Source organism: Gossypium arboreum, chromosome 1 (assembly GCF_025698485.1).
Source record: "Gossypium arboreum isolate Shixiya-1 chromosome 1, ASM2569848v2, whole genome shotgun sequence".
In the NCBI taxonomy this organism is placed as follows: domain Eukaryota; kingdom Viridiplantae; phylum Streptophyta; class Magnoliopsida; order Malvales; family Malvaceae; genus Gossypium; species Gossypium arboreum.
Genome location: NC_069070.1, coordinates 20,085,941 through 20,112,576, shown reverse-complemented (window position 1 = coordinate 20,112,576; position 26,636 = coordinate 20,085,941). Strand labels below are relative to the sequence as shown.

Here is a 26,636-nt window from a genome sequence, read left to right as displayed (position 1 = left end):
ATTTTAGAGTTTTTTTTGCTAAAATGTGAAGAAATAATGTGTGAAATAATAGGAGGAAGGGTTTTATACTCTTTCTTTTAACTGTTGGACCCCCAATGGTAAAAAAATAGTCATTGGGTTTAAAAAACACAGAGCAAAACACGCCCCTAGGGGAGCGTTTTTGCCACGTCATCAAAGTGCGTCCCCGTTAGCGCGTTTTTGGCTAACGTGGCAAAAACGCTCCCCCAGGGGCATGATTTCCTGGCATTTTCCCCCTAAAATGCATCCACGTAAGAGCGTTTTTCCAAAACCGGCTCTTTCCGGTAAATAATTTTGTAATTGACCCATTTCTATAAATATGCTTGGAAATACACCTTTTTAGGTAAATTAGTCCCACTTTTCACATATTAAGGAAGAAAAAAATCAATTAAAAATTTTTCCATATGTCACAATTTGATTCATCCAAAGTGACACATGTTTTTAACAAAGTTGTAGTCTAGGGATCAAAATGTGAAGAAATGAAAGGTTAAATTATGCTATTTGTCCTTGTACTTTATGAAAGTTGTTGATTTAGTTCATGTGCTTTAATTTGGTAATTTTTAGTCTCTAAAAAGTTAAAAATTTCAATCCTTACCAAATAATAGTTGTTAAATTCAATAAAGTTTTGTTGTTTCTAAAATTTGGTGCGTCAAACATATTATTATGTGCGTAATCAGCTTGCTATTTCCACATATTACTCACTAAAAATTTAGTTAATGGATTAATAACTTTCATTTGTGTCAAGACTAGAATTTCAAAATTCGAAAAGGATAGGGACTTAGAATATTCCAATTGAAGAATTTTGGAAAAGTACAAGACTAGTAACTAAAAATTTTAAAGTTCAAAAGTACGAGTAAATTTGATAATTCAAAAACAAAAATTGATCATCTTAAAGTAAAGGAACTAAATCTATAAATTTTACAAAGTACAAATACTAATAATAGAATTTTAACTTTAAAACATAAAAAAGGAAAACTACCGACTGTATGCATAGTGTTATACTCTCATTCATTTCCTTTCCCATACATTAAAAAAAAGGAAAACTATTTAAAGTCGTGTTTTAGAAAAAAATTGATGGCATTTGATCCGTAATAGCAGATTTAATGAAAAGTTTGTGTAAAAAGCATAGATTATATGACAAGAATGCAATTTCCTTACCTAGAACAATTCTCGTTTAATGCTCTCTCTCTCGCCATTAGAATGATGTCAAAAATGTAATATATTACAATTTTCAGTTCACTCCTCTTTTTTTTAATTTTATTTTTCTGGTTCTATTCACTTACAAAAAAAAAATCATGGCGTCGGTGACTTTCTTTCACCTTCACGACCCAGAAGACGACCTCGTTCAGGAAAAACATCATCACCACCACTACAAACAAACACTCACCCTTGATTCCCTCCCTTATTGGTCTTGTGATTTCCACTTCTTCTCTTCCTCCGATGCCAATCTCCCTCACCCAGACGACAACGCTTCGCTCCCCAATTCTGTCATTGTCAACGGCTCCGATCTCTTTGACCTTCACGAGAACCAAGTCAACTTCGTCATCAATCTCTTCCACCAACGCGTTGAACAATCTCAGGTTAATTCTAGTAATGCCCCCAATAATAATTCCAATTCTGATAACGAAAATGGTAATAATACTAGCAATAATGATGTCGCCGAATTGGTTTCTGATGTTTTGAGCGAATCTGATTTTGGTGTTATTGAGGGAAATCATGAGTTGGATTTAGGGTTGGCGTTAGGTTTTGATTCCATGGATACTAATTCGAGTGATGTTGAGATTGATATTTGTGGCAGTGAATATGAGACGACCTTTCTTTGTGGAAAGGAGGGTTTCAGGGTTGAGTGCTAGTGAGGCCACTTCTAATTTTAGTGGCATTGACAGGTTTGGGGATAGCATGTGAATTGTTGGGTTTAGATCAGATTCAGAGGATGGTGATGAGAATGAGAATGATAACCGGATGCTCACAATTGATTTTAATTCTAGGGATGATTATGGTATTGATGATCATGTTAACGATTATTATAATGTTGGTGCTGATGGTGATGTGAGTGTTAGTATTCTACTTTTCTGGTATTCACTTCAGTTGGAGGATCTTTGGGAGACCATTGAAGATTTCGAGTGGGAGGAAGTGGATGGTAGTGTAACAACCCAATTTAGACCCTATTCAGAACGGTGGTTTTGGGACCACGAATCCGAGTCAAAAAATATTTTAAAATTATTTTCTATGTTTATTATGTTTGAATTTATATCTGTGAAATTTTTGGGATTTAATTTTATCTTTTGAGTGTCGATCTAATAAAAAAGACTTAATCGCGTAAAAATGAAATTTTGATGGTTAATTTTAAAAGGGTCGAATTGATGGTGTCTTTATTGCATGAGGTATTTATGTTGAAATTAGACCATAATTATATATTATGGACAGTAGAGACCTTATGTTATAATGGTTTTATATTTATGTTTAAAGGTTAATATGGTAATTTATGGAATAATATATATTATAATAAAACATAAAATAAAAACATAAGTGTTCATCTTCTTTTGCATAACCGAAACTAAAGAAAAGAAAAAGAAATAAGGGTTTCAAAGGTTCGGCCATTGTTAAGCTTAATCAAGGTATGTAACTAGCTCAGTTTTTGATAATTTTTACGTTTTTGAGATCGTTGCAGTGTAATGTACAAAGCCCATGCTTGAATTTATGGTTTTGATGAATATTTTGAGTTATGTCATTGATGACTAATTTAGCTTTGTGATGTTAGTTGATGAAATATGAAAGATATGTTTTGGATTAACATGTTTTGTATTGGAATTTTTTATGATTTTGAGTAATTAGGACTAAATTGAAAAAATGATAATTTAAGGGACTAAAATATAAAATAAATGAAATGTATGTACTTGTATGAACATAAGGAAGACTCGGCCTAAGCATGGTGTAATCAAATTTTGCATGTTTTGTGTTTTGTGCAATTTGGACTGAATTGTAAAAAGTGTAAAATTTAGGGGTAAAATGGTAATTTGCCTATTTATGTGTTTTTGGACTAAATTGAGTGAAAATATGTTTGAATGATTTTAATTTGAATATGTATAGATCAAGAACCAAAGAAATCGGATTTGGATCGGGGGAAAACCAAAGTTGTCGAATAGTCATCCCGTTTCGATTACCGTTGTCTGAGGTAAGTTTATAAGGAAATAAATGTTGTTAATTTTAAATAAATACGAGCTTTATATGCTGATATGAATTATGTGAAGTATATATGTTTTTCGTCGAATGTGTATATGCTTGGGAGCTATGTTTACAAATTCGTTTTGACCGAGTTACGACGTCCAAAAGCCCCGTACGAACCTTAGGAATAGCTAGGATACATATGCCATGACATAGGGTTTTCGATATGTGTTCTTATGTAAGACCACGTCTGGGACATTGGAATCGATATGTGATTACGTGTAAGACCATGTCTGGGACATCGACATCGTATTTGACTCGTGTAAGACCCTGTCTAGGACAGTGGCATCGATATGAGATAGCATGTAAGACCACGTCTGGGATACTTTCATTGTACAATATATGTGATGATCCAAGTATCCTATTAAATTCCGAATGGTTCAATGGGCAATGATAAGTTGTGACCAAATGTGAAACGAACTAAAACGATCAGGTATGAGTTATTTGATTACCTATTTGAAAATAAGGTAAGTTTGGGATTTGATATGTAATGCAAATTATACATGATACTAATGTAAATTTATGTACATTTGTGCGGTATATTCGGCCATATGCTATGTATAAGTATGTGATATTAAAGTTTGATTCATGAGTATATACATATAAGTTTATATATATTCGGTTATATAATGATATTATGGCTTTGAAATGGAATGATACTTTGATAATATATATATGTACATCCGCCAAGATAAAGTTTATATATGAAAGTATATGTTATATATGAAATAGTAAGCTTGAGACTAAATGTGATTATGATAGTATAATTTGGTGTGGTCAAAATGAGTTGATAATGTCTTTGAGTTGTTATTTGCTTATAAATTACTAAGCTATGATAGCTTACTCTGTGTGTATGTTTGTCTATGTTTTATAAATTTTGGAATCAAGTTATGAGCTCAGGGATCGTCAGCAAAGTCTATCACACTATCGGCTATTTTTGGTACTTTATAAGTTGAACTCGAACTTATGGCATGTATAGGCTAGTATTTGTGTTAGTTATTTTGAATGTGTATACATTTAGCCATGCGAAAATGGATTAAACTTGATATTAATGCTTATATGCATTCGGTCTTGACATAGGCTTGTTAATAAAGTATATTTCATGGTGCATATATGTGTGGTATTTGGCTAAATGGTATGGCTTGATTATTAGGTTAATTGATGATTTAGAAATTTGACATTAGATAAGCATATTTTGGTAAGCATGTTCTTAGTAAATATGTTTGTGATGTTTAGTTACATGATTTGACAATAAGAAGTAGAAATTATAATGTATAATCGGTTTAACAATTAGCTCATTTTGGTAAGTTTGTTTTATGGCATAGTTTGCATTTGTGGATGGTTATGAATTGGTTTGTGCAATGATAATGTAGTGAAGGATGTGGCTTCGATTGTGACAAGTTTATATAAGTTATGTTATGAATATATTATTGCTTGTGTAATTTGTCTATTTAGTACGATCTGTGATAGAAAAATATGACTATGATCTATGGATGATGAGTCGGTCATTTGAGTAAGCAAATTGTATTTAGTTAATAATGTTAATTAACTACGAAATGGTATACCTAGTTGATATTTCGTTGTGATAATGGTATGATCTTTTGAGGTTAAATTTGATGACCGAATATATGGCTAATTGATTGGTTGTATATACGTATTTTGGGTATGAAAATTAGCATGCGATTTGAGTGTACTTTGATTTGTTAATTGTATCAAAAATGTTAATGTTACTATAGAGCAATACACATAACTTGATGATAATGACAATTATGTTTGACTATTTTTTAGTGTTTGATAATGACTCTTATATGGGTAAGTAATAAGTTGTATAATATGGATTGTTTAAGATTTGATATGCGAATACACATAAGCATAGTAATAAGCATGCAAAATAAGTGTAATTATGGTTGATATTTGTACTCAAAATGGTTCATTTTGGTTTGGTAATATGGTATAATATCCAAATGTAAATTGATTATATTTTCAAAAGCCAATGCCGCATATGTTATTATTAAATTAATTTTGTTGTATGATATGCTTGGATATTAAGCACATGTATATAAATGAGATGTTAAATGCTGAAATTTTTCTCGAGGTATTTGGTTTCTTTAATGATAATAATACATGAATTTTGTATGTATTAAAAAGTATATTATAAATGACTTTGAATTTTTCATTGATATTTGTGTTATGATTTTAAATTATGTGTTTAACATTTTAAACAGATTCATGTTTTAGTTATGTGAATATAACATATATGTATATGTGAATGTTCGGAATTTGTGTATTGTCCGGTAATGCCTCGTAACCCCATTCTGATGACGGATAGGGTTAGGGGTGTTACAGATAGGGTTGATTACAGGGCTGAAATGGAATAAAGTTGTAATGGAATAGAGTTGTAATCAATAATTCAATTGTTTGATTGAATATCATGGAATAAAACTGAAATAGTATTCTTGTGTTTGGTTGAATGGAATAAATATTTTATAGCATAAGAAAAAAAACTAAAATGGTCATATTACCCAGGGATGTAAATAGCGGTCGAGTAGTGAAATAGCAGCCATTATATAGCGATAGCGGCATCGTTTGAAACTGCTACTGCTAAAAATAGCGGTGTGAAGCGGAGCCACACCAATACCGGTGGATCGCGACAACAATTTAACGAGTAACGACCAATTGTGACAATAACAGGCCGTCATTCCTGTTATTTTTTCGCTATTCTCGTTGATATCTTCATCATCTTCAAAGCTATGAATAAATATTGAAGATATCTCTCAGGTCTGAATTTTCAATTATTTTATCTATAAAAACTTTCAAATTTATTAAATATGATAAATATTTAATATTTCCTATTTCTTTACTTTGTTATTAGTTATTAGTGTGTGAATTTAAAAAAAAATTAATGACCGCGATACCCGCAGTGATCACAATAGCATCCATTATGTCTGCAACTGCGATAAATGCAATGCGATCGAAAACGTGGCCGCAATCGTAATTTAAATCCTTGATAGTACCCTTACTAGGTAGATGCTTATTGTTGTTAAATTTTAATAACATTATTATTAAATAAAATTTAATAAAATAAAAATAAATTATTTAATCATATTTTAATATAATTTAAAAATAATATATAATTTAATAACATTCTTAATATAATTACTTTTATATTAAATTATATTAAAAGATTTTAATTTTATATTAAATTATATTTAATTTTTTATTTACTACCTTTTAAAATAATACACTCTTATTTGAATCGGAAACAAAAAATGTTTGTTTGTCTACATTATAGAATTGGAAAAGTTGATGTTAATGAGACAACTTTGCATTAATGATTACTTTAAAAGAAATGGTTAAACAAATTATACCGAATGATATAACCCCTAAAGGCCTAAGATTTGGCTTCTTTTCATTTATTCTAACAAATGAATAATTTTCCAAAATAATAGATCACAAACAAATAAACAAAAGGTCCATTAGAAAATAAAAACTCTATTCTCAGTCTGATTTCCAAATCAAACTCTATCTTTATCTTTGTTGCTCCAATCCATTCATTACTTCAACCCCAAACACTCAAATGCACACGCCACTATGAAAACTATTAAAGAATAAAAAAAGAACAATTGCTCATTAGAAGCTTCAGTGATGAATTTAAACTTTGGAAATAGTTTTGGATCCCAATTGTGGAGTATTAGATGCATGTGATCCACTTCAAAAGTTCTAAGAGCAAAAGGGATTCACATAAATTTTAATTGAGGAAAATCAATTCAACATTGAAAAGATGCATAAAAGATTAAAAATTACAGCCATGAGCAATTTGCAGCTAGTTATATAAATATGTTGGACAGGGATGTAAGATAATATGTATTGGATACAATAAGGAAAATAAATAAGAGGAGCAAGCTAAATATAGTCCATACCTAACTAATCTCCAGCTCTTTCTTTGTCCTAGATGGAGTTTTAAGGAAAAAACACGCTTTTTCTTACACAAAAAAATACATTCCAAAAAGACAACACAAGATATGTCATCTTTACTCTCTTTTAACTGCTTTCACAATTAATTGTTTGAAGCTTTTTGTGGGTCTTTAAAATTTTTTGCAATATTAGTGGCCTCTTGATTATTCATCACCTGGATTAAGCATATGTAAAAGGAAAAATACATCCTATAAAACTATTTCTAACTCAATAAGGAGACATCAAAGTAAAGTGTTTTACCTTCCAAAGACCATCACCTGGAAGAATTAAAATATCTGTTTTGTTATCTATGTTGGTCCATTGAATATGGGGATCTGATTGTAGATGCGATTTAAGGATATTGTCACCAGAAACACGTGAAACTGATAGTTGTCCATTAACTCTAGGAACATCTCCTGATAGCATGCAAAAACAACAAATTTAACAATCTCATCGTATTAGCAAATTAAAAATGCAGGGTCTACTTTACGCAAGGAATATGATGCATATATATAAACCAAATTAGAGCCAAGACCTTAATACCACTCAATAGTAGAAACCTGAATTTTTTAGGCTTCGATTTCTTTCTTAGTATGTCCACCATGTAAGGCTAACAAGCAAGAATCAAAATGATAAAACATATACAATATAATGGTGACAGGTAGTTTCCTTTTTGGTTAGTAAGACCAAGATTCTAAATGTAATGAAACAACACATTTCAAATTTGTAGTATTTTTAACATGCTTGATGCATTTGTACTTCATAACCAACAAAAAGACATGCCTTAAGAGACCATTAAGTTGTTATACAACAAGGAATAGAAACATAAAATAAAGTGCAGAACTTCACCAATGATTGATATGTGAAAAAGGAAAGACAAAACATATTATGGTTTACTACAATGTTAGAAAAGATGACAGAGATGATCTCTCCCTATGATTGCAAAGAGGCTAAGAGCTAAATACAAGCATTAAGTATTAGACGCTGCAAGGCCACTTAAAAACACTTAGTAGATATGACCAAAAACATTCGTTTTTGTTTGAAAACAATGAAACATCTCTAAAGTTGTTAGTCTAAAGATTACAATGAGCAATTCAAAACCATGAACCACCATAACATGTAAACATAAACAAACAGGAAACAAAAAGGTAAAATAAAAAAGCTTCCACCAAGATAAGGGAGATCAAAATTAAGATAAAGTGACCATAACCATATGCTGTAACCTCCCAAAATAGGGCCTAAACAGAACAGTGGTTGCAAAACCACAAATCCAAGATAAAAATTTTATTCCGATTAATTTTTATAATTTACCGAGTGATTAGATGCATGTGTTAGAGTATCGATGGAAAATTTTATAGATAGCATGCTTAATTTACCTACTAGGTTTTAATTGCAAAAGTTGATAATTATGAGTTTTAGATGCTAAAGTATTAAATTGAAGAGTATAATTTAAGTAGAGGTCCTTAAATGGTAATTAGACCATTAGGTTTTCATAGAAAAAAATGGACATACATAGATAAAAATAACTAAAATTTTAATGAAGGGTATTTTAGTCATTTGGTAATTAAAAGATTAAAAAAGGGAAAAAGATGGCAAAATGTGCCCATCTTCTTCAGTAGGCCGAAACTTCAAGGGTTCTTCATAGCTAGGGTTTTGTCAAGCTTCCAAGCTTCATAGTAAGTGATTCCAAGCCCCGTTTTTAATGTTCTTTACGTTTTTGAAGTCCCGGTAACTTGATTTATCTTATTCTAGCAATAATTTAACCTAGGGTTCATATTTGGAAAAATACCCATAGGTGAAATGTGTTTATTTTGATGTTTTATGGTAGAATATGAAGCTTGAAATTAAGTTAAACGACTTGAGCTAAGCTATTTTAAGCGGAAACGAGTAAAACGACATAATCGGTAAAAATACCTAATGGTTATAAGTACATGTTAGAGTGGGAATTTGATGTTACCGTAGGTAATAAATGATCAGCATGTCATAAAACATAAGAATTAGGGATAAAGTTTCATTTCCAAGCCTTGGGGTAAAAGTGTAAATATGCAAAAGTTTAGGGGCAAAATTATTATTTTGCCAAAGTTAGAGTTAAGGACTGTTTTGATAAATGTGAATATTAAATAAGTTAAATTTACTATTATAGATCAAGAAGAACGAAATTCGGGGTTAGACCAAGGAAAGAAAAAGGTCGAGGACTAAATCAAAATATTTGATCGTATTTTGTATCGAGGTAAGTTTGCGGTAAATAGATGCAATGTTTTATTACTTATAATTAATGATGTTATTTTCCAGCATCTATATATTTATTTTGTAAATTTATTCCTTGATGATTCAAGCAAGAATTAATGGAGAAATGATACTTAAAAGTCTCGGTTGAACCTTAGGAATGTGTAGGACACAAATGTCATGACATTAGGGCTTAATGATACCAAGTAAGACCATGCCAAGGCATGGCATTGGTAAGTTCTACAAGGCAGGGAAATCATGTAAGACCATGTCAAGACATGGCATTGATAAACTACTATAAGGCAAAGATCCCATGTAAGACCATGCCAAGGCATGGCAATGGTGAGTTCATAAGGCAAGGATACCACGTAAGACCATGTTAAGACATGGAAATGGTAAGTTTAAAGAGGAAAGGTACCCCTGTATCCTTAGAATTCCAAGTGGTTCAACGGAAAATTTAAAGAGTGTACCAAAGGGAAGGTAAGATAAGTCCATGTTCGAAAGGTTCAGGTTATCTTGATAATTCATTTAGAATGTTGTTATTTATTTACATGCAAACTTACTAAGCTTTATGCTTACTCCCTTTCTTTTCTCTCTTTTTTATAGTATCGCAAAGCCAACTTGGAAAATTGTAAGGACATCGGAGATTGCCTCACACTATCAACGAGCTATCTCGGTATTTTGTGACTAGAAATACTTTATGTCATGACATGTATAGGGACTTGGCTATTTTGTGTGTATGTCCTTATGATATGATTAAAGAATGGCATGTGAATGCTTGGTAATGATTAGCTTATGATATAACTAAATAAGAACATGTTTTGGTATTATGTATGCCTAAATGAGATTTAATGCAAAGAAATTATGGAGGAGTAAGAGTTGGCCATGGAACAGTTAGGAAATAGCAGTAGTGATGTGGTTTTGAAAAATCACTAAAAATTGTAGAAATGTTATTAAAGGGTGCATGAGATATATAATTAAATCTTATTAAGTCTATTTTTATAAGAAAGAAACAGAGCAAGCAAAGGAAGTCTATATTCTGAGATATTTAAATTTTTGTAAGACTGGTTCAGAGTGACTTCGTGATCCCCTATTCCAAATTTGGAAAATCACTAGAAATTGTAAAAAAATAAATATAAGTCATAGTTTATATGTCTATATTCCTTAGTGAGTCTATTTTCATTAAAAATAAACATATTTATCTGAATTCTGTATAATGAGATAATAAATTTTTAGTGAAGAGAGGTTAGGTCTGCTAAACTGCGAAATAGGAGAACATTTAATGAGTAAATTGTACTAACTGGAAAAACCAAAAATTCTGGAAAAATTATGGAAAGAATATATATGAGTTTAGTTTCAAAAAAAATTTACGGATTTAAATTTCAAGTTTCTTAACTTGTGTTATAATTAATTTAGTGATTGTTATGCAGATAGATATTTTATTATGAATAGTGAAATAAATTGTTTTGATTTATGTAAGTAATTGGAAAATTTTTAATGTTCCCGGTTTGGTCCCGAACCGTTCCAATTGCACGTTTTAGGGCTTTGAAGGCCTTTTTTATGGATTTATTGGATGAATGCGGGCGAATAAATTTAAAAAAAAATTTATGCCCTGAACAAGTAAGATAAGTCTAGTAACACCTCGTGCTCGACTCCAGCGACTGTCTCGGGTAAGGGATGTTACATTTATTAGTATCAGAGCAAGATTTTAGTCAATTCTCAGAATATTCAGTATGAGAAAGAGTCTAGCTATACATGCCATACTTATATTTCGATAGTGTGACGACTCTTGACAATTTTAAAATGTTTTTCTTTTATAGTTATGGATCCCGAACGAGTTGGTGCAGATGATGTAGAAAGTAACACGCCCGCTCCCATAGAAGGGACGGTGCCAACAAATAATAGTGAAAGGCTCGTTACAGTTAGTCAGAGAGGAGGGGCTCGAGAAGCCTTCTTCCAAGCTATGAATGAATGGTTTGCCGAGTTCGTTCATACGAATTCGGCCGTTAGACCTCCACCCCCTCATGATCCTTAGACTACCCATGTAACTTCCCCAGTCATAAATACAGTCAGAAGAGAGAAGCCACCAGTTGATAAAATTAGAAAATAAGGGGCTGAAGAGTTTCGGGCTACTAAAGATGACGATGCAGAGGAAGTTGAATTTTGGCTCGAGAATACTATCAGGGTTTTTGATGAGTTATTCTGCACACCTGAAGAGTGCATGAAGTGTGTTATATCACTTTTACGAGACTCGGCCTACCATTAGTGGAAGACAATTGTGTTAGTAGTACGTAAAGAGAGGGTTACTTGTAATTTCTTTCAGGAGGAGTTCCGTAAGAAATACATTAGTCAGAGGTTCATTGACTAGAAAAGAAAAGAATTCCTTGAACTAAAGCAGGGTAAGATAATAGTGACTGAATATGAATGTGAATTTTTCAGACTCGGTAATTATGCTCGAGAGTGTGTGTCTATTGAAGCTATTATGTGCAGGAGATTTGAAGATGGGCTCAATGATGATATTTGACTGTCAGTCGGTGATTTAAAAATAAAAGAGTTTGTTATTTTAGTTGAAAGAGCTTGTAAGGCAGAGGAGTTGCTGAAAGGAAAGGGTAAAGCTAAAATTCATGTGCAAGACAAGAAGAAAAGACAGATGAGCAAGTCGTTTCAGTCTACATCCAAGAGGCCTAGAGAGTTTTCTACGAGATCTAATTTTTCAGCAGGGTATTCTAGCCAAAACAAAGGTAGAAGATTTATGGGTCAGAAAGCTCAAACCACTTCAATTGTGAGTGTTGGCAGTATTAAGCCTGATAGACCCGAGTGTCCTTAATGTCGTCGACGTCATCCAGGTCAATGTCGAACAACTGAGACTAGTTGTTTCCGATGTGGTGCATCGGATCATTTCATTCGGGAGTGTCCTGAGTTGGTTAAAAGAGAGGTAATACCGAGTGGAAGATCAGGCAATGCCCCCGTTAGAGGAAGACCTCAGATAAGTTCGGGAATAGGGGTAGGTAGAGGTGCATCTAAAGATTCAGCAGCGAAACCAGATGTTAGAGCCCCTGCAAGGACCTATGCTATCCGTGCTCGTGAAGAGGCATCCTCCCCTAATGTAATTACGGGTACATTTTCTCTTCATGATGTTAATATTATTGCTTTGATTGATCCGGGTTTGACCTATTCCTATGTTGCATGAAATTGATGCCTAGTATGAACATGTCCATAGAGTCTACGAGATTTGTGATTAAAGTATCGAATCTATTGGGTCAGATGTATTAGTAGACAAAGTATGTAAAAATTGCCCTTTGATGATTAGAGGTTACTGTTTTTCGGCCGATCTCATGCTATTTCCATTTGATGAGTTTGATGTGATTCTTGGTATGAATTGGTTGACTGCGCATGACGTGATAGTGAATTGTGGGAAGAAATTCATTAAGTTGAAATACGAAAATGGTGAAATTCTTCGAGTTAATTCAGATGAGTCAGATAGTTCAATTGCCATGATTTCTGTTATGTCTGCTCAAAAATGCTTGAGAAAAGGATATGAAGCTTATCTTGCTTTTGTGTTGAATACTAAAGATCCAGAGTTGAAAATTGAATCAGTGCCCGTGGTATGTGAGTTTCCTGATGTGTTTCCGAAAGAACTACCAGGTTTGCCTCCTATCAGAGAAGTTGAGTTTGGTATTAAATTGGTTCCAGGTACAATACCCATTTCTATTGCTCCTTATAGAATGGCTCCAATGGAATTGAGAGAATTGAAAGTTCTATTGCAGGAACTAATAGAGAAAGGCTTTGCAAGACCTAGTTGTTCACTATGGGGTGTACTAGTGCTCTTTATGAAAAAGAAAGATGGTTTGATAATATTGTGCATAAGTTATCGGTAGCTTAACAAGATGAATATTAAGAACAAGTATCCACTACCTAGAATTGATGATTTTTTTGATCAATTGAAGGGAGCTACTGTGTTCTCTAAGATAGATTTGAGATCCGGATATTATTAGTTGTGAGTTAAAGAGTCAGATGTTCCGAAGACTGCTTTCCGGACTAGATAAGGCTATTATGAGTTCCTTGTGATGCCATTTGGCTTGACTAATGCTCCTGCCATTTTCATGGACTTAATGAATCGAATTTTCAGACTTTACTTGGATAAATTTGTAGTTGTGTTCATTGATGATATCTTGATTTATTCTCATGATAAGACTGAGCATTCAGAGCATTTGAGAACAGTTTTACAGACTTTAAGAGATAATCAGCTTTATGCCAAGTTTAGCAAAAGTGAGTTCTGGTTACGAAAAGTTGGTTTTCTTGGACATATAGTCTCAGGTGAAGGTATTAGAGTTAATCCGAGCAAGATTTCAGCCATTATTGAATAGAAGCCTCTCAAGAATGTATAAGAGGTCAAAAGTTTTCTTGGTCTCACCGGTTATTATAGACGATTTGTAGAGGGTCCATGATAGCTACTCTATTGACAAGATTGCTACAGACAGATGTCAAGTTTAAATGGATTGAAAAGTGTCAGCAGAGTTTTGGTAAGTTAAAGGCATTTTTGACTAAAGCTCCTGTCTTAGTACAACCAGAACCAGGTAAAGAGTTTGTGATTTACAGTGATGTGTCTTGAATGGATTAAGCTGTGTACTTATGCAGGAAGGAAAGGTAATTGCTTATGCCTCTAAACAGTTAAAGTCACATGAGAAAAATTAACCGATACATGATTTAGAACTAGCTGCCATTGTATTTGCGTTGAAAATTTGGAGACATCACTTGTATGGTGAGAAGTGTCGAATATTTACTGATCATAAAAGTTTGAAATACTTGGTGACTCAGAAAGATTTGAACTTGAGGCAAAGAAGATGACTAGAGTTGATTAAAGATTAGGAACTAGTGATCGATTATCACTCGGGTAAGGCAAACGTAGTTGCTGATGCTTTGAGTAGAAAATCTTTATTTGCATTAAGAGCTTTGAACACTAGTTTAACCTTATCGGGTGATGGTTCTATCTTAGCCGAATTAAGAGCTAAGCCAATGTTTCTTAAAGAAATTTGTGAAAGTTATCAGAGATTGCTTAAAAGTAGCTTCAAATAGACAGAAGTCTTATGCAGACTTGAAAAGAAAAGAGATTGAGTATCAAGTTGGTGACAAAGTGTTCTTGAAAGTATCCCGTGGAAGAACGTCTTTAGATTTGGCAAGAAAGGCAAACTAAGTCCACGTTTTATTGGAACGTCTGAAGTGACTGAAGAGTTAGACCATTAGCATATCGATTAGCTTTGTCGCCAGAGTTAGAGAAGATTCGATGTGTTCCATGTGTCCATGTTATGTCGTAACCATTCTGATCCTTCACATGTGATTTCACAGATAGAGGTTGAGATTCAGCAAGATATGACTTATGGTGAAGAACCGATAAAGATTTTAGCTCGAGAGGTCAAGAAATTAAGGAACAAAAGTATTGCACTTGTGAAAGTATAATGGAATAGGCATGGGGTAGACGAGGCTACATGGGAGCCTGAAGAGGTTATGTGAAAACAATACCCCAATCTTTTCACAGGTAAGATTTTCGAGGACGAAAATCCTTAAAGAGGGGAGAAATGAAACATCCCAAAGCCTAAACGGAATAGTAGTTGCAAAACCATGAATCTGAGATAGAAAATTTTATTCCGATTAATTTTTATAATTTACCGAGTGATTAGATGCATGTGTTAGAGTATCGATGGAAAATTTTGTAGATAGCATGCTTAATTTACCTACTAGGGCTTAATTGAAAAAGTTGATGAATATGAGTTTTAGATGCTAAAGGATTAAATTGAAGAGTATAATTGAAGTAGAGGTCCTTAAATGGTAATTAGACCATTAGGTTTTCATGGACAAAAATGGACATACATAGATAAAAATAACTAAAATTTTAATGAAGAGTATTTTAGTCATTTGGTAATTAAAAGATTAAAAAAGGGAAAAAGATGGCAAAATGTGCCCATCTTCTTCATTAGGCCGAAACTTCAAGGGTTCTTCATAGCTAGGGTTTTGTCAAGCTTCCAAGCTTCATAGTAAGTGATTCCAAGCCCCGTTTTTAATGTTTTTTACTATTTTGAAGTCCCGGTAACTTGATTTAGCTTATTCTAACAATAATTTAACCTAGGGTTCATATTTGGAAAAATATTCATAGGTGAAATGTGTTTATTTTTATGTTTTATGGTATAATATGAAGCTTGAAATTATGTTAAACGACTTGAGCTAAGCGATTTTAAGCGAAAACGAGTAAAACGACATAATCGGTAAAAATACCTAATGGTCATAAGTACATGTTAGAGTGGGAATTTGATGTTGTCGTAGGTAAATAAATAATCAGCATGTCATAAAACATAAGAATTAGGGATAAAGTTTCATTTCAGAGCCTTGGGGAAAAAGTGTAAATATACAAAAGTTTAGGGGTAAAATTGTAACTTTACCAAAGTTAGAGTTAAGGACTGTTTTGATAAATGTGAATATTAAATAAGCTAAATTTGCTATTATAGATCAAGAAGAAAAAAATTCAGGGTTAGACTGAGGAAAGAAAAAGGTTGAGGACTAAATCAAAATATTTGATCGTATTTTGTATCGAGGTAAGTTTGCGATAAATAAATGCAATATTTTATTATTTATAATTAATGATGTTATTTTTCAGCATCTATATTTATTTTGTAAATTTATTCCTTGATGATTCAAGCAAGAATTGACAGAGAAGTGATACTTAAAAGTCTCAGTTGAACCTTAGGAATGTGTAGGATACAAATGTCATGGCATGACATTGGTAAGTTCTACAAGGCAAGGAAATCATGTAAGACCATTCAAGACATGGCATTGATAAACTACTGTAAGGCAAAGATCCCATGTAAGACCATGCCAAGGTATGGCAATGGTGAGTTCAAAAGGCAAGGATACCACGTAAGACCATGTCAAGACATGGCAATGGTAAGTTTAAAAAGGAAAGGTACCCCTGTATCCTTAGTGTTCCAAGTGGTTTAACGGAAAATTTAAAAAGTGTACCAAAAGGAAGGTAAGATAAGTCCATGTTCGAAAGGTTCAGGTTATCTTGATAATTCATTTAGAATATTGTTATTTATTTACATGCAAACTTACTAAGCTTTATGCTTACTCCCTTTCTTTTCTCTCTTTTTTATAGTATCACAAAGCCAACTCGAAAAATTGTAAGGACGTCGGAGATCGCCTTACACTATCAACGAGCTATCTCGGTATTTTGTGACTAGAAATACTTTAAGTCATGGCATGTATAAGGACTTGGCTATTTTGTGTGTATGTCTTTATGATATGATTAAATAATGGCATGTGAATACTTGGTAATGATTAGCTTATGATATAGCTAAATAAGAACATGTTTTGGTATTATGTATGCCTAAATGAGGTTTGATGCAAAGAAATTATGAAGGAGTAAGAGTTGGCCATGGAACAGTTAGGAAACAGCAGCAGTGATGTGGATTTGAAAAATCACTAAAAATTTTAGAAATGGAATTAAATGGTTAATGAGATATAGAATTAAATCTTATTGAGCCTATTTTCATAGGAAAGAAATAGAGCAAGCAAAGGAAGTCTATATTCTGAGATATTTAAATTTTTGTAAGACTGGTTTAGAGTGACTTCATGATCCTCTATTCCAACTTTGGAAAATCACTAGAAATTTTAAAAAAAATAACTATAAGTCATAGTTTATATGTATAGATTTATTAGTGAGTCTATTTTCATTAGAAACAAACAAAAACATTATTCAAATTTTTTATAATGAGATAATCAATTTTTAGTGAAGAGAGATCAGGTCCACTAAACTGCAAAACAGGGGAAAATTTAATGAATAAACTGTACTAATTGGCCAAACCAAAAATTTTGAAAAAAATATGGGAAGAAGATATATGAGTCTAGTTTGAGGGAAAATTTACATATTTAAATTTTGAGTTTCGTAACTCGAGTTATAATTAATTTAGTGACTGTTATGCAGATGGACAATTTTATTATGAATAGTGAAATAAATTGTTTTGATTTGTGTAAGTAATTGGAAAAATTTTTAATGTTCCTGGTTTAGTCCCGAACTGTTTCAATTGCATGTTTTAGGGCCTTGAAGGCCCATTTTTGGGATTTATTGGATGAATGTGAGCGAATAAATTTAAAAAAAATTATGCCCCGAACAAGTAAGATAAGTCTGGTAACGCCCGTGCTCGACTCCGGCGACGGTCTCGGATAAGGGGTGTTACATATGCCATGTAGATTTGTTCTTGTTTAAAATTAAAATTTGCCAGAATATAAAGGTCTTTTCCCTTTTAAGCGTATGAGAAAAGGCATCATTCAATCAAGAAGATAAAAGATGTGCAACTTTACACCACTATTATTAAATTGTTTATTTTCATGACTATGCAAATTGATGTTTGTGAATGCAAATGCAAAAGGTAGTAGATTTTTTTTTGCAACCTTACCACAATCAGAAACTATTAACCATGATATTAAACTAATATACAAGAAATTTAAAAAAAAAACCAACACATTATAAACAAATAAACAAAATATAAACAAACTATCTACTCTCTTTGAAATTATTGAATTACAGAATACTTTAACAAAAAAAAAACATATTGTGCAGAATAATGTGCCATCTTTGGCTACAAAAGAAAAGAGAAAGAAGCTTCATGAATGCAAAATTTGCCAAACGAAAATGAAAATATGATTTTTAGTAAAAAAAAAGTATATGCTTTAAACTTCTTGATGTTGGTCTTTGAAAAATTAGGATTTATAAATTACACCTCACGAAGTTTACATGAAATCACCATAAAAATATCATTGTCATAGTAGAAATCCTTATTTATTAAATAATTACCATCAGAAAGCAAAGATATTAAACCCAAAAAAACTTTCATAAACTAAAAATAAGAAAAACCCACAAGCACAATTATACAATTATTTCATTGAAATCAACTTTAAAAGCAGTACATCCATATACACAATAAAAAAAAAAAGCAATAATGAAATTAGAAATTTGGGTTGGAATTAAACTTACCAAATCTTGGATCCTGCGAGACCACCCAAAAAATGCTTCACTTCTTTTTTTCAATGTATTAAACTATCAGGAGTTTTGTAAAATTATTGAAGAGAAAAAGAGTTTTGGTGTGTGACACATGTAGAAGCCCAATTTTGTCCGGGCCCTAACAGCAACCAAAAATAAAAACAAAAATCAAAATTAACAGTCCCAAAGTCCAATTACAGGTCAGGCTCAATACACTACCCAAATAGCCCAAAACAAAAAACCCTAACCCAAAGCTACAAGCCTAATAGCCTAAACTATTTTCAGAAAAAAAAAAAAACCTAACAGCGCACCCTAGCCTGCCACCACCAACTACTCTGCCATCTTCGTCAACCACCACCTGCAAAAAAGACAAAGAACATGCAAGGAACACTAGAGAAAAAAATAAAAAATGTAACGAACAATGAAACATATGGCTATAAAAGCCATAACCAGATTGTAATTTTTTTACTGAAAAATATACACACACAAAAAAAAAAGAAAAACAATCGAAATATAAAAATAAAAAAAACTTCAAAAGGTGATATTTTTATTTTTCTCTTTTCGAGTCTATTATTACATATATATAATAAAATAAAAAAGAAACGCACCTGCCGTTCTACCTTCTACTCCCGTAGTCGGTGACCCTCGCTAACATTTAAGGCGGTTGAATCCTAAAGGATTCGCCTGAAACCGCGTCAAAGAGAGCGAGAAACGAATGGTCCCTTCGGGTTTTTGGTCAAACGGCGACTCTTTTGCATGTTACAACCCCGGATCCACGTTCTATTCAATGAGAGGGACTAAAAAGGGGTTTTTAGGGTTTTTCGGCCACCGGGAATGACGGAGTCGACGTCGGTGATCGGTGGCCACCGTGGTGGTCCATGACAGCGCCGATGGTCGGACCCTAAGGCGATTTCAGAGAAAAAATAAAAGGGTTTCAGTTTTTTTTTAAACAGTTTAAAAATGAATTTTTAAATTTTTTTTAACTTAAATAGGGGTAGGAAATGGCGTCAATTTGGCCTGTTTCCTCAAACCCCAAAACGACGTCGTTTTAGGCCAAAACCGATCAGACCTAACCCGATCGATCAGACCTGACTTGACCTAGTAGGATTCGCTTAGTTTTTAAAGAGGGTCTAATTGCGCCTTTAGTCCTTCCGCTTTTTAATTATTTTTCAATATAGTCTTTTTTTGTTTTTTAATTTCTACCCTATGATTTTGATTTTATTTCAATTTGGTCCCTTAAGGAACAACGAGTTTTGGGACAGGGAATATTTTCCCATTTGGCCCCTTTCTTTTTTTCACGTGTTACAATTTAGTCCCTTATTTTTATTTTTATCCCGATTTCCCCCTAAAATTCAACTTAAGTTTCGATTTAGTCCTTCTTATATTTATGCACTTATTTTATTATAATTTAGACTCTTAATTTCATTTCAATGTTGATTTAATCCTTATTTATTTAATTTCAACCTTGTCTAATTTTTTATGTATTATTTTTATTTTATTTATTTATTTACTTATTATTTCTTCTATTTATATTTAAAATTGATTTGTTTTTGTATTTATTGTGCATTTTAATTTTATTTTATTTTTTCTTTATCTTTTTCTCTTTTGCCTTTATTATCGTTATTATTTATTTATTACTTTTTATCGTTCAAAAATTAGATTATTTACGTTTTTACTTGCACATTTATTGTTCATGTTATTGTTGTTGTTGTTGTTATTGTTGTTGTTATTATTATTATTATTATTATTATTATTATTATTATTATTATTATTATTATTATTATCATTATCATTATCATTATACTTTCATATTTTGTTATACATATTATTATCATGCCATTATTACTACAAATTGATGTTGCATTGTCATTTACTATCACGACATTTTTATTTTTCGTATACCATCATTTTATTTTTTTATACTTCCATTTAATTTTATTATGGCTACGATCATGTCACGAATCGTGTTCAAATACATTTACCCGTTTCTATAGTATGCTTGCATAAGCTAAATATACATTATTTTAAGTATCAAATTCGTCTTTGCACAAGGCACAAAAAAGAATTTTTAAAAATTGAGGTAATGTTCATTATTTTGGAATTAGAAAAGTTGTGCTCTTAACTTACGGAATATGGCTTCTTTCTAAAACTGAGATAGCCTAACATTTACTCTAAAATGAATAAAAATAAACGAGATTTAAGTGATGATCAAATGGCGTTCGTGCTTGTTCTCGAGGATCTAAGGCATTGTGTCCTAACTTACGGGACATGATCCTTTCTTCTCGATTAACTTGAAATAAACCCCTTTTTGTAAAAATTAATTTAGTTAAGTAATGTATCAAAAAGGGAGCGTGTTTTAAATTCTCTTCAAATTTTTAATTCCTGACAATAAGACATCAATTAATCAACTAGGTACCAATTTTGGGCATTAAGAGGGTGCTAATCCTTCCTCATGCATAACCGACTCCCGAACCCATTTCCTAGATTTTGTAGACCAAAAATCATAGTTTTAGTAAATCTAAACTTTTATTAAAATGATCATATTTCTAGGTGATCCGATCACACCTAATAAAAAAGATTTGCGATGACTCCATTTTCATTTTTTTTCCAAATAAAAGACGATTTCAAAACAAAAGGTCTCGACAACTTGGCAACTCCACCAGGGAAACCAAAAATAAGAGAGTCAAGCCGCGAGTTGGTTACTTTTTGGTCTTTTTGTCGAAAATTGATAATTTAGTTTAAATTTATGATCCCTTTATTACATTTCATCCTTCATGCCTTGATATCTCGAGTTGTCGCGTTCTAGAATATCTGTTTTATTTGGTTTGAAAGTTTCTTTTTGTGTGTTTTCCGTATATTGCATTGCATGATCATTCAATTTTGCCCTTCTTAAGTGGGAGTAAGAAACTATTCCTTCGTGAGGTCTTCACCTCCGTATAGAATAGTGGATCGCTTTCAGGATACATCTGTATCTATGTCTTCGTGAGATCTTCATCTCCGTATAGCCATAGGGAAATGTATTCCCCTGAACTAAACTCGGTTCGTATAAGCCTATAATGGGTGAGGATTGAAGAATCTTCTGGTTCAGGTAGACTTACTTTAGAACCAAACTGTAAGAGCCCATTTTCGGTGAGATCAAAATAGTGGATTCAAGACCACAAATCCGAGCCAAAAAATAAAAATTTATTTTATTTTATTTTATTTTTAGGTTGGTAACATGATAGGAAGATAACATGAAAATTTTGATACAAAAATTTTACCAATTGTGAGTTTAATTAGGGAAAAGACTAAATTGCATAAAATATAAAAGTAGGGTTCTAGTAGCTATATGTATCAAATAGCTATGGAATTCAAAACTTAAGGTCCTTATATGGTAATTAGACCATTGAAGAGTAGTTAGTAGATATTTTAATGACTCATCCATGGAAAAATTAGAAAAAGGTAGGGACTAAATTGGAAATCGTTAAAATTAATAAATGATAATTAATTAAAAAGAAAAAAATCATCTATTTTCATATCATCTTCCCCAATTTTTCTATGGAAACCTTAGGAGAGAGGAAGAAAATTTTTCAAGCTTAATAAGGTATGAAATCAAGTCTTGTTTTTAGTAATTTCTATATTTTTTGGAATCGGGATAATCTAATCTTTCTATTTAGGGGATTTATTTGAAAAGTTATCAAGGCATGAAATTTGGGTCATGGATAAATATGCTGGAAATTAGAAATTTATGGTAGAAAATGAAAATTTATTCATAGATAAACAACTTTTACAAAGCAATTTTTGATGAAAACTTGATTTAAGGACTAAAATGAAAAAGTGGTAAAGCCCATGGAAAATTCTAAAATTTTTGAAATTTATGTGTTGTAGATGTAGTCTATAAATTTTGGCTCGGCTTGGAAAGAGGGTTAAATTTCATGAATTTCATTTTTCGAATCTAGGGACAAAATTAGAATTTTTAAAAAAGATAGGGGCAAAATGGTAATTTTGCCTAGGATATCATAGGATGCAAATGTATATGAAATGTGATAGATTAATAGTTAAATTTACCCATATAGATCCGGAAAGACCAACCATGGAACTAGATCAAGGAAAGTAATGTTTCGGATTAGTTGAAATTCAAATACGAACAATTTTCAAGGTAAGTTCGTGTAACTTAAATATGTATGTTAATATGCTTGAATTGAATTGTATGATTGTGTTGATATGTGTGAGATTATATATACATAATGGAATAGTCCTAAGTTGTGAAATATGGACACATTGTCATGTTCCGGTTGAATGTTGAATTTCGATGGATTAAGGTGATTTCTTGAATAAGAATAATATTGCATATGTTGCAGATAGAATTTAGCCCGAACGGGTAATTCTAATGTAAGCCCTCTTGAGCTTTTGATAGAGATTGGATTTAGCTCGGACGGGTAATCCAATTTAAGCTCTCTAGAGCATATGCTACGGATAGGATTTAGCCTAGACTGATAATCCTGTTGTAAAATGTGTGGCTCAAGATTGTGCCTTTTTATTATGCACCCTAATGGGTACTTTTGTACATGAGTATACTAAACGAACATCCATCGAAATTTCAATAGTTCGACGGAAAAGACTCTTGAAGTATGGAAAGGTGAAATTAATGGAAGCTTGTAATTTGATGAGCTCATCTATGTTTACTTGATATTTATATGAGGCTATGTGATTAACTTGTTTGATTAAGTGTTTGTGTTTAGGTAAACTCATCCAAAATTATGGAAAATATGGCTATGTATGCTTGTATTGATAAATATGATTGGTAAGTTTATTTTCCATTATACGAACTTAATAAGCATAAAATGCTTACTCCGTTTAATTTTCCCTATTTTATAGTGCTCAAAGCTCGCGAAGGTTAGAAGTCTGTCGGAGCAATCATCACACTATCCACTATCTCATTTTGGTATAAATAAAAATCTCATTTTGGTATAATGACATGTATAAGCTTATTTGATCAATGATGTCTTGTAATTGTTGTTTTGTAATCTAGTCATTGGAGTGGCTAGTGATGGTTTAAGTTTGGCTATTTTTGAAGTAATATTTTGGTAATCACATAAGTGCTTATTATGTGTTAGTTGTTGGAATTATGTTAGCATATAAGTTTATGATAAGAGTAAGTTTATATCTTTTGATGTATGAGCTAACACTACATGATTGATGGTAAATTTTATGTGAATATGATGTTGGATTGGTGGATATATACTTGTGAGTTTTGGTGCAAGAAAATGGTAAGTTTTGGGTGACAAATGAGGCTAGGAAATGACTTTATTTTGTCCACACGGGTAGACACACGGGCGTGTGTCTTGGTCGTATGTGACACACGGCTCATCCTATGGGCATGTGGTTCGGCCTGTGTCCTCTGTATCTTAAAAATGAGAAATAGAATGCTCAGAATTGGGCGACACGGCCTTAACACTGGCGTGTTACATGGTCGTGTGAAAACTACACCTAAATTTTGAAAATAAAATTCACCACACGGGCTAGCACATTGGTGTGTGACTTGGCCGTGTGACTTCAATTTCTTCATGCCTTATAAGTTAGAGAGTTACATGGGTTAAAGACATGGGTGTGTGTAGTACACGGCCCGACCACATGGGCGTGTCCCTAGACTATACGGGCGTGTGAGCCTTGCACCTTGGAAAATTTTTGAAATGTTGCGAAAAAATTTATGAGTTTCTGATTAAGTCCCGACTTGATTCTAATGCTCGTATTGGACCTCGAGGGTCTAATTAAGGGATGTTTTGAATGATCTCGGTAAATGAATTGTAATCTACGTAAATTATTTATAAAATGTTCTGAATGTTCTAGTAATACTCTAAAATCCTATTTCGACGACAGATACGGGTTAGGGGTGTTACACAAACCGCATATAATGAGCTCTAAGAACCTACCCTAGATAGAACCATACCGAACCTCTAGTGGTCACCCGAATAGGTGCTTTATTTATTATTTCTTGCTTTATATGAAATATGCTGACTTCTTTCGTTTTGTTTTGGTTGTGATTGCATCGTATTTTCATCATAGAAAAGGGCGTTGATTCACGTTCAGTTGCTAAATAGAGAGCTTGTCATGGAAAAGGGATTTCTTGATAAAGTGGAAGACAATGCAGCCATCTGGATATGGTCCGAGAAGACACAGCAAGAGAAGGGTGACAGCCTGATGGAGGGATATATGTCAGAATTATTGGATTTCACTCGCACCAGTGTGACTCAGAATAATCTCCAAGAGTTGAAAAAGGTACGGGACCAATAGGATGATGAACCAGGTAGTTATTTTACTGTAACTATGGTGATTTGCCTTATTTACTCGATGTCAAAGTAGATAAGCACTTATTTTGAGCTTTGACCCAATAGTAGAATCCTGCCTATAGCTCCTTTACTTTTGGGAAAATAAACTTGGTGCCCACCGTAGAAGAGCTCTATAACGTTGCCTGAGGATCCAAGCCGACAAAGCTTATTCTAAAGCCACTACCGTCTCGACTTTCTTGAAGAAGCTAATGAGTATAACACGGATGAGTGAGCAATATGTCACAGTCCGGATTAAAAAAAAGAAGATAGTAAATTCATCTCTTGGAAAAGTTTGCGAGATTTGATCTTGGCACATTCGAATACGAAGAAAAAGGTCAATGTATTCACTTTGAGTATTTATAGGTTGGTTATTTTCCCCAAAGCGTTAAGGCACATAGATGATGCAGTTTCAGATCTATTCGACCAGCTTGACAAAAGGGTCACACCCATCCTAGAAATTTTGGCTGAAACTTTTAGATCTTTGAATGCATACCAGAGAGTGGGTGAAGGAAGATTTATCCGATGTGCACAACTCTTGCTAGCTTGGTTTCATAGCCACTTTTAAAAGGTAGAAAATGTCTCTTATTGAGTATTCTTTGAGAACTACTCTCCGTTGAAAGAATTCGTGGCTATGCCAAGACGAGACAACATTTTTGAAGAAAAGTGGATGGCAATTCTCTAGAGTCTCCAAGATCAAGACGTCGAATGGAGGGTCCCTTGGATGATCCCTGATGAGATTTTATACCGAAGTGGAGAATTCGACTGGGCCCCTTTACTTAGGATATGAGGAGCTATTGGATATACCTCTTTACTTGTATTGTGGCAGTATAAGTCAAAGCAGTTTATACCGACAATGCAAGGGTTGGCTTAGTGTGAGTTTGCGTATAAAGGTGATAATTACAAGAAGAAGGTTCGTGAAGTATCGAACACTTGGAACCAAACCCACAGAATGAATAGATTTACTACAAATCCCATGACGACCCCCAAGTATGGTTAGTGGTGGGTAAAAGAGTCAATGACAATATCCCTGTATCAAGTCAAGTAAACACCCGACTGATAGAAGAGCACTTACAAGTGATCCCGTCTGAGTTGGAAATTATAAAGCAAGACTTTGAAAAAAGGAGTTTGGAGTTGGGGAAAAAGATAGAATAGTTGGAAGAAGAGAGGAGTTTGGAGTTGGGGAAAAAGATAGAATAGTTGGAAGAAGAAACAATGCGTCTAGGATTAGATATCGACATCCAGAAGCTAGAAGCCAATAAAATGAGAAAAGGAATGAACAAGGTTGAGAAAGATTTGAACAATCTAAAAATAGATTATAAGAAGCTATGCTTGTAGATAAAGACTGCTGGATTGGGTAAAACATCAGAGCAATGGCAGCAAGAGATCAAAAAAGAAAAGATTAGAACTGATTAGTAGGAAAAGAAATTCCAAGATGCTCGAGTTCGAGAAGATGCTCTAGAAAGGGATTTGTTAGAAAGCTAAAATGAAAATGTTAGATTAAAAGCCCGGGTAACAGAGTTAGAAAGGTCACTACATCAATATTGTAGTCGCAACTCTGTAATTGAGTTGAAAGCTAGCCTAAATAAGATAGAAGAGCTGAAGAGAAAGATAGAAGAGCTCAAGACCACATTGCAAAATTGTGAACTTCGAGTTGAGCTTCTTGAAACAAATAATGAACACTGGAAAGAACAACTCCAATGCTCTCAAGGTCAGATCAGGGATAGAGATCACATCATGGGCGAAGCTGTGGCTTAATTACAGGAAGTAGCTGACCATTTGCAAACCCTAGTGGTTCAAGCCAACATATTGAGCTTAAAATATGAATCAGAATCAGATCGAGGTCAAGAATTATCTTGACTTCTTAGGAAGGTCAA

The 26,636-nt window shown here is 32.9% G+C and overlaps 1 protein-coding gene across 1 annotated transcript; it reads left to right on the top strand.

Moving 5' to 3' along the window:
• Positions 1-1,313: 1,313 nt before the first annotated feature.
• On the top strand, positions 1,314-24,727 carry LOC108471581 (uncharacterized). The gene is made up of 3 exons (XM_053018319.1): positions 1,314-1,851; positions 1,943-2,163; positions 24,554-24,727. Exons 1-3 carry the CDS (start codon positions 1,314-1,316, stop codon positions 24,725-24,727), a joined length of 933 nt encoding a protein of 310 aa, XP_052874279.1.
• Positions 24,728-26,636: the final 1,909 nt, after the last annotated feature.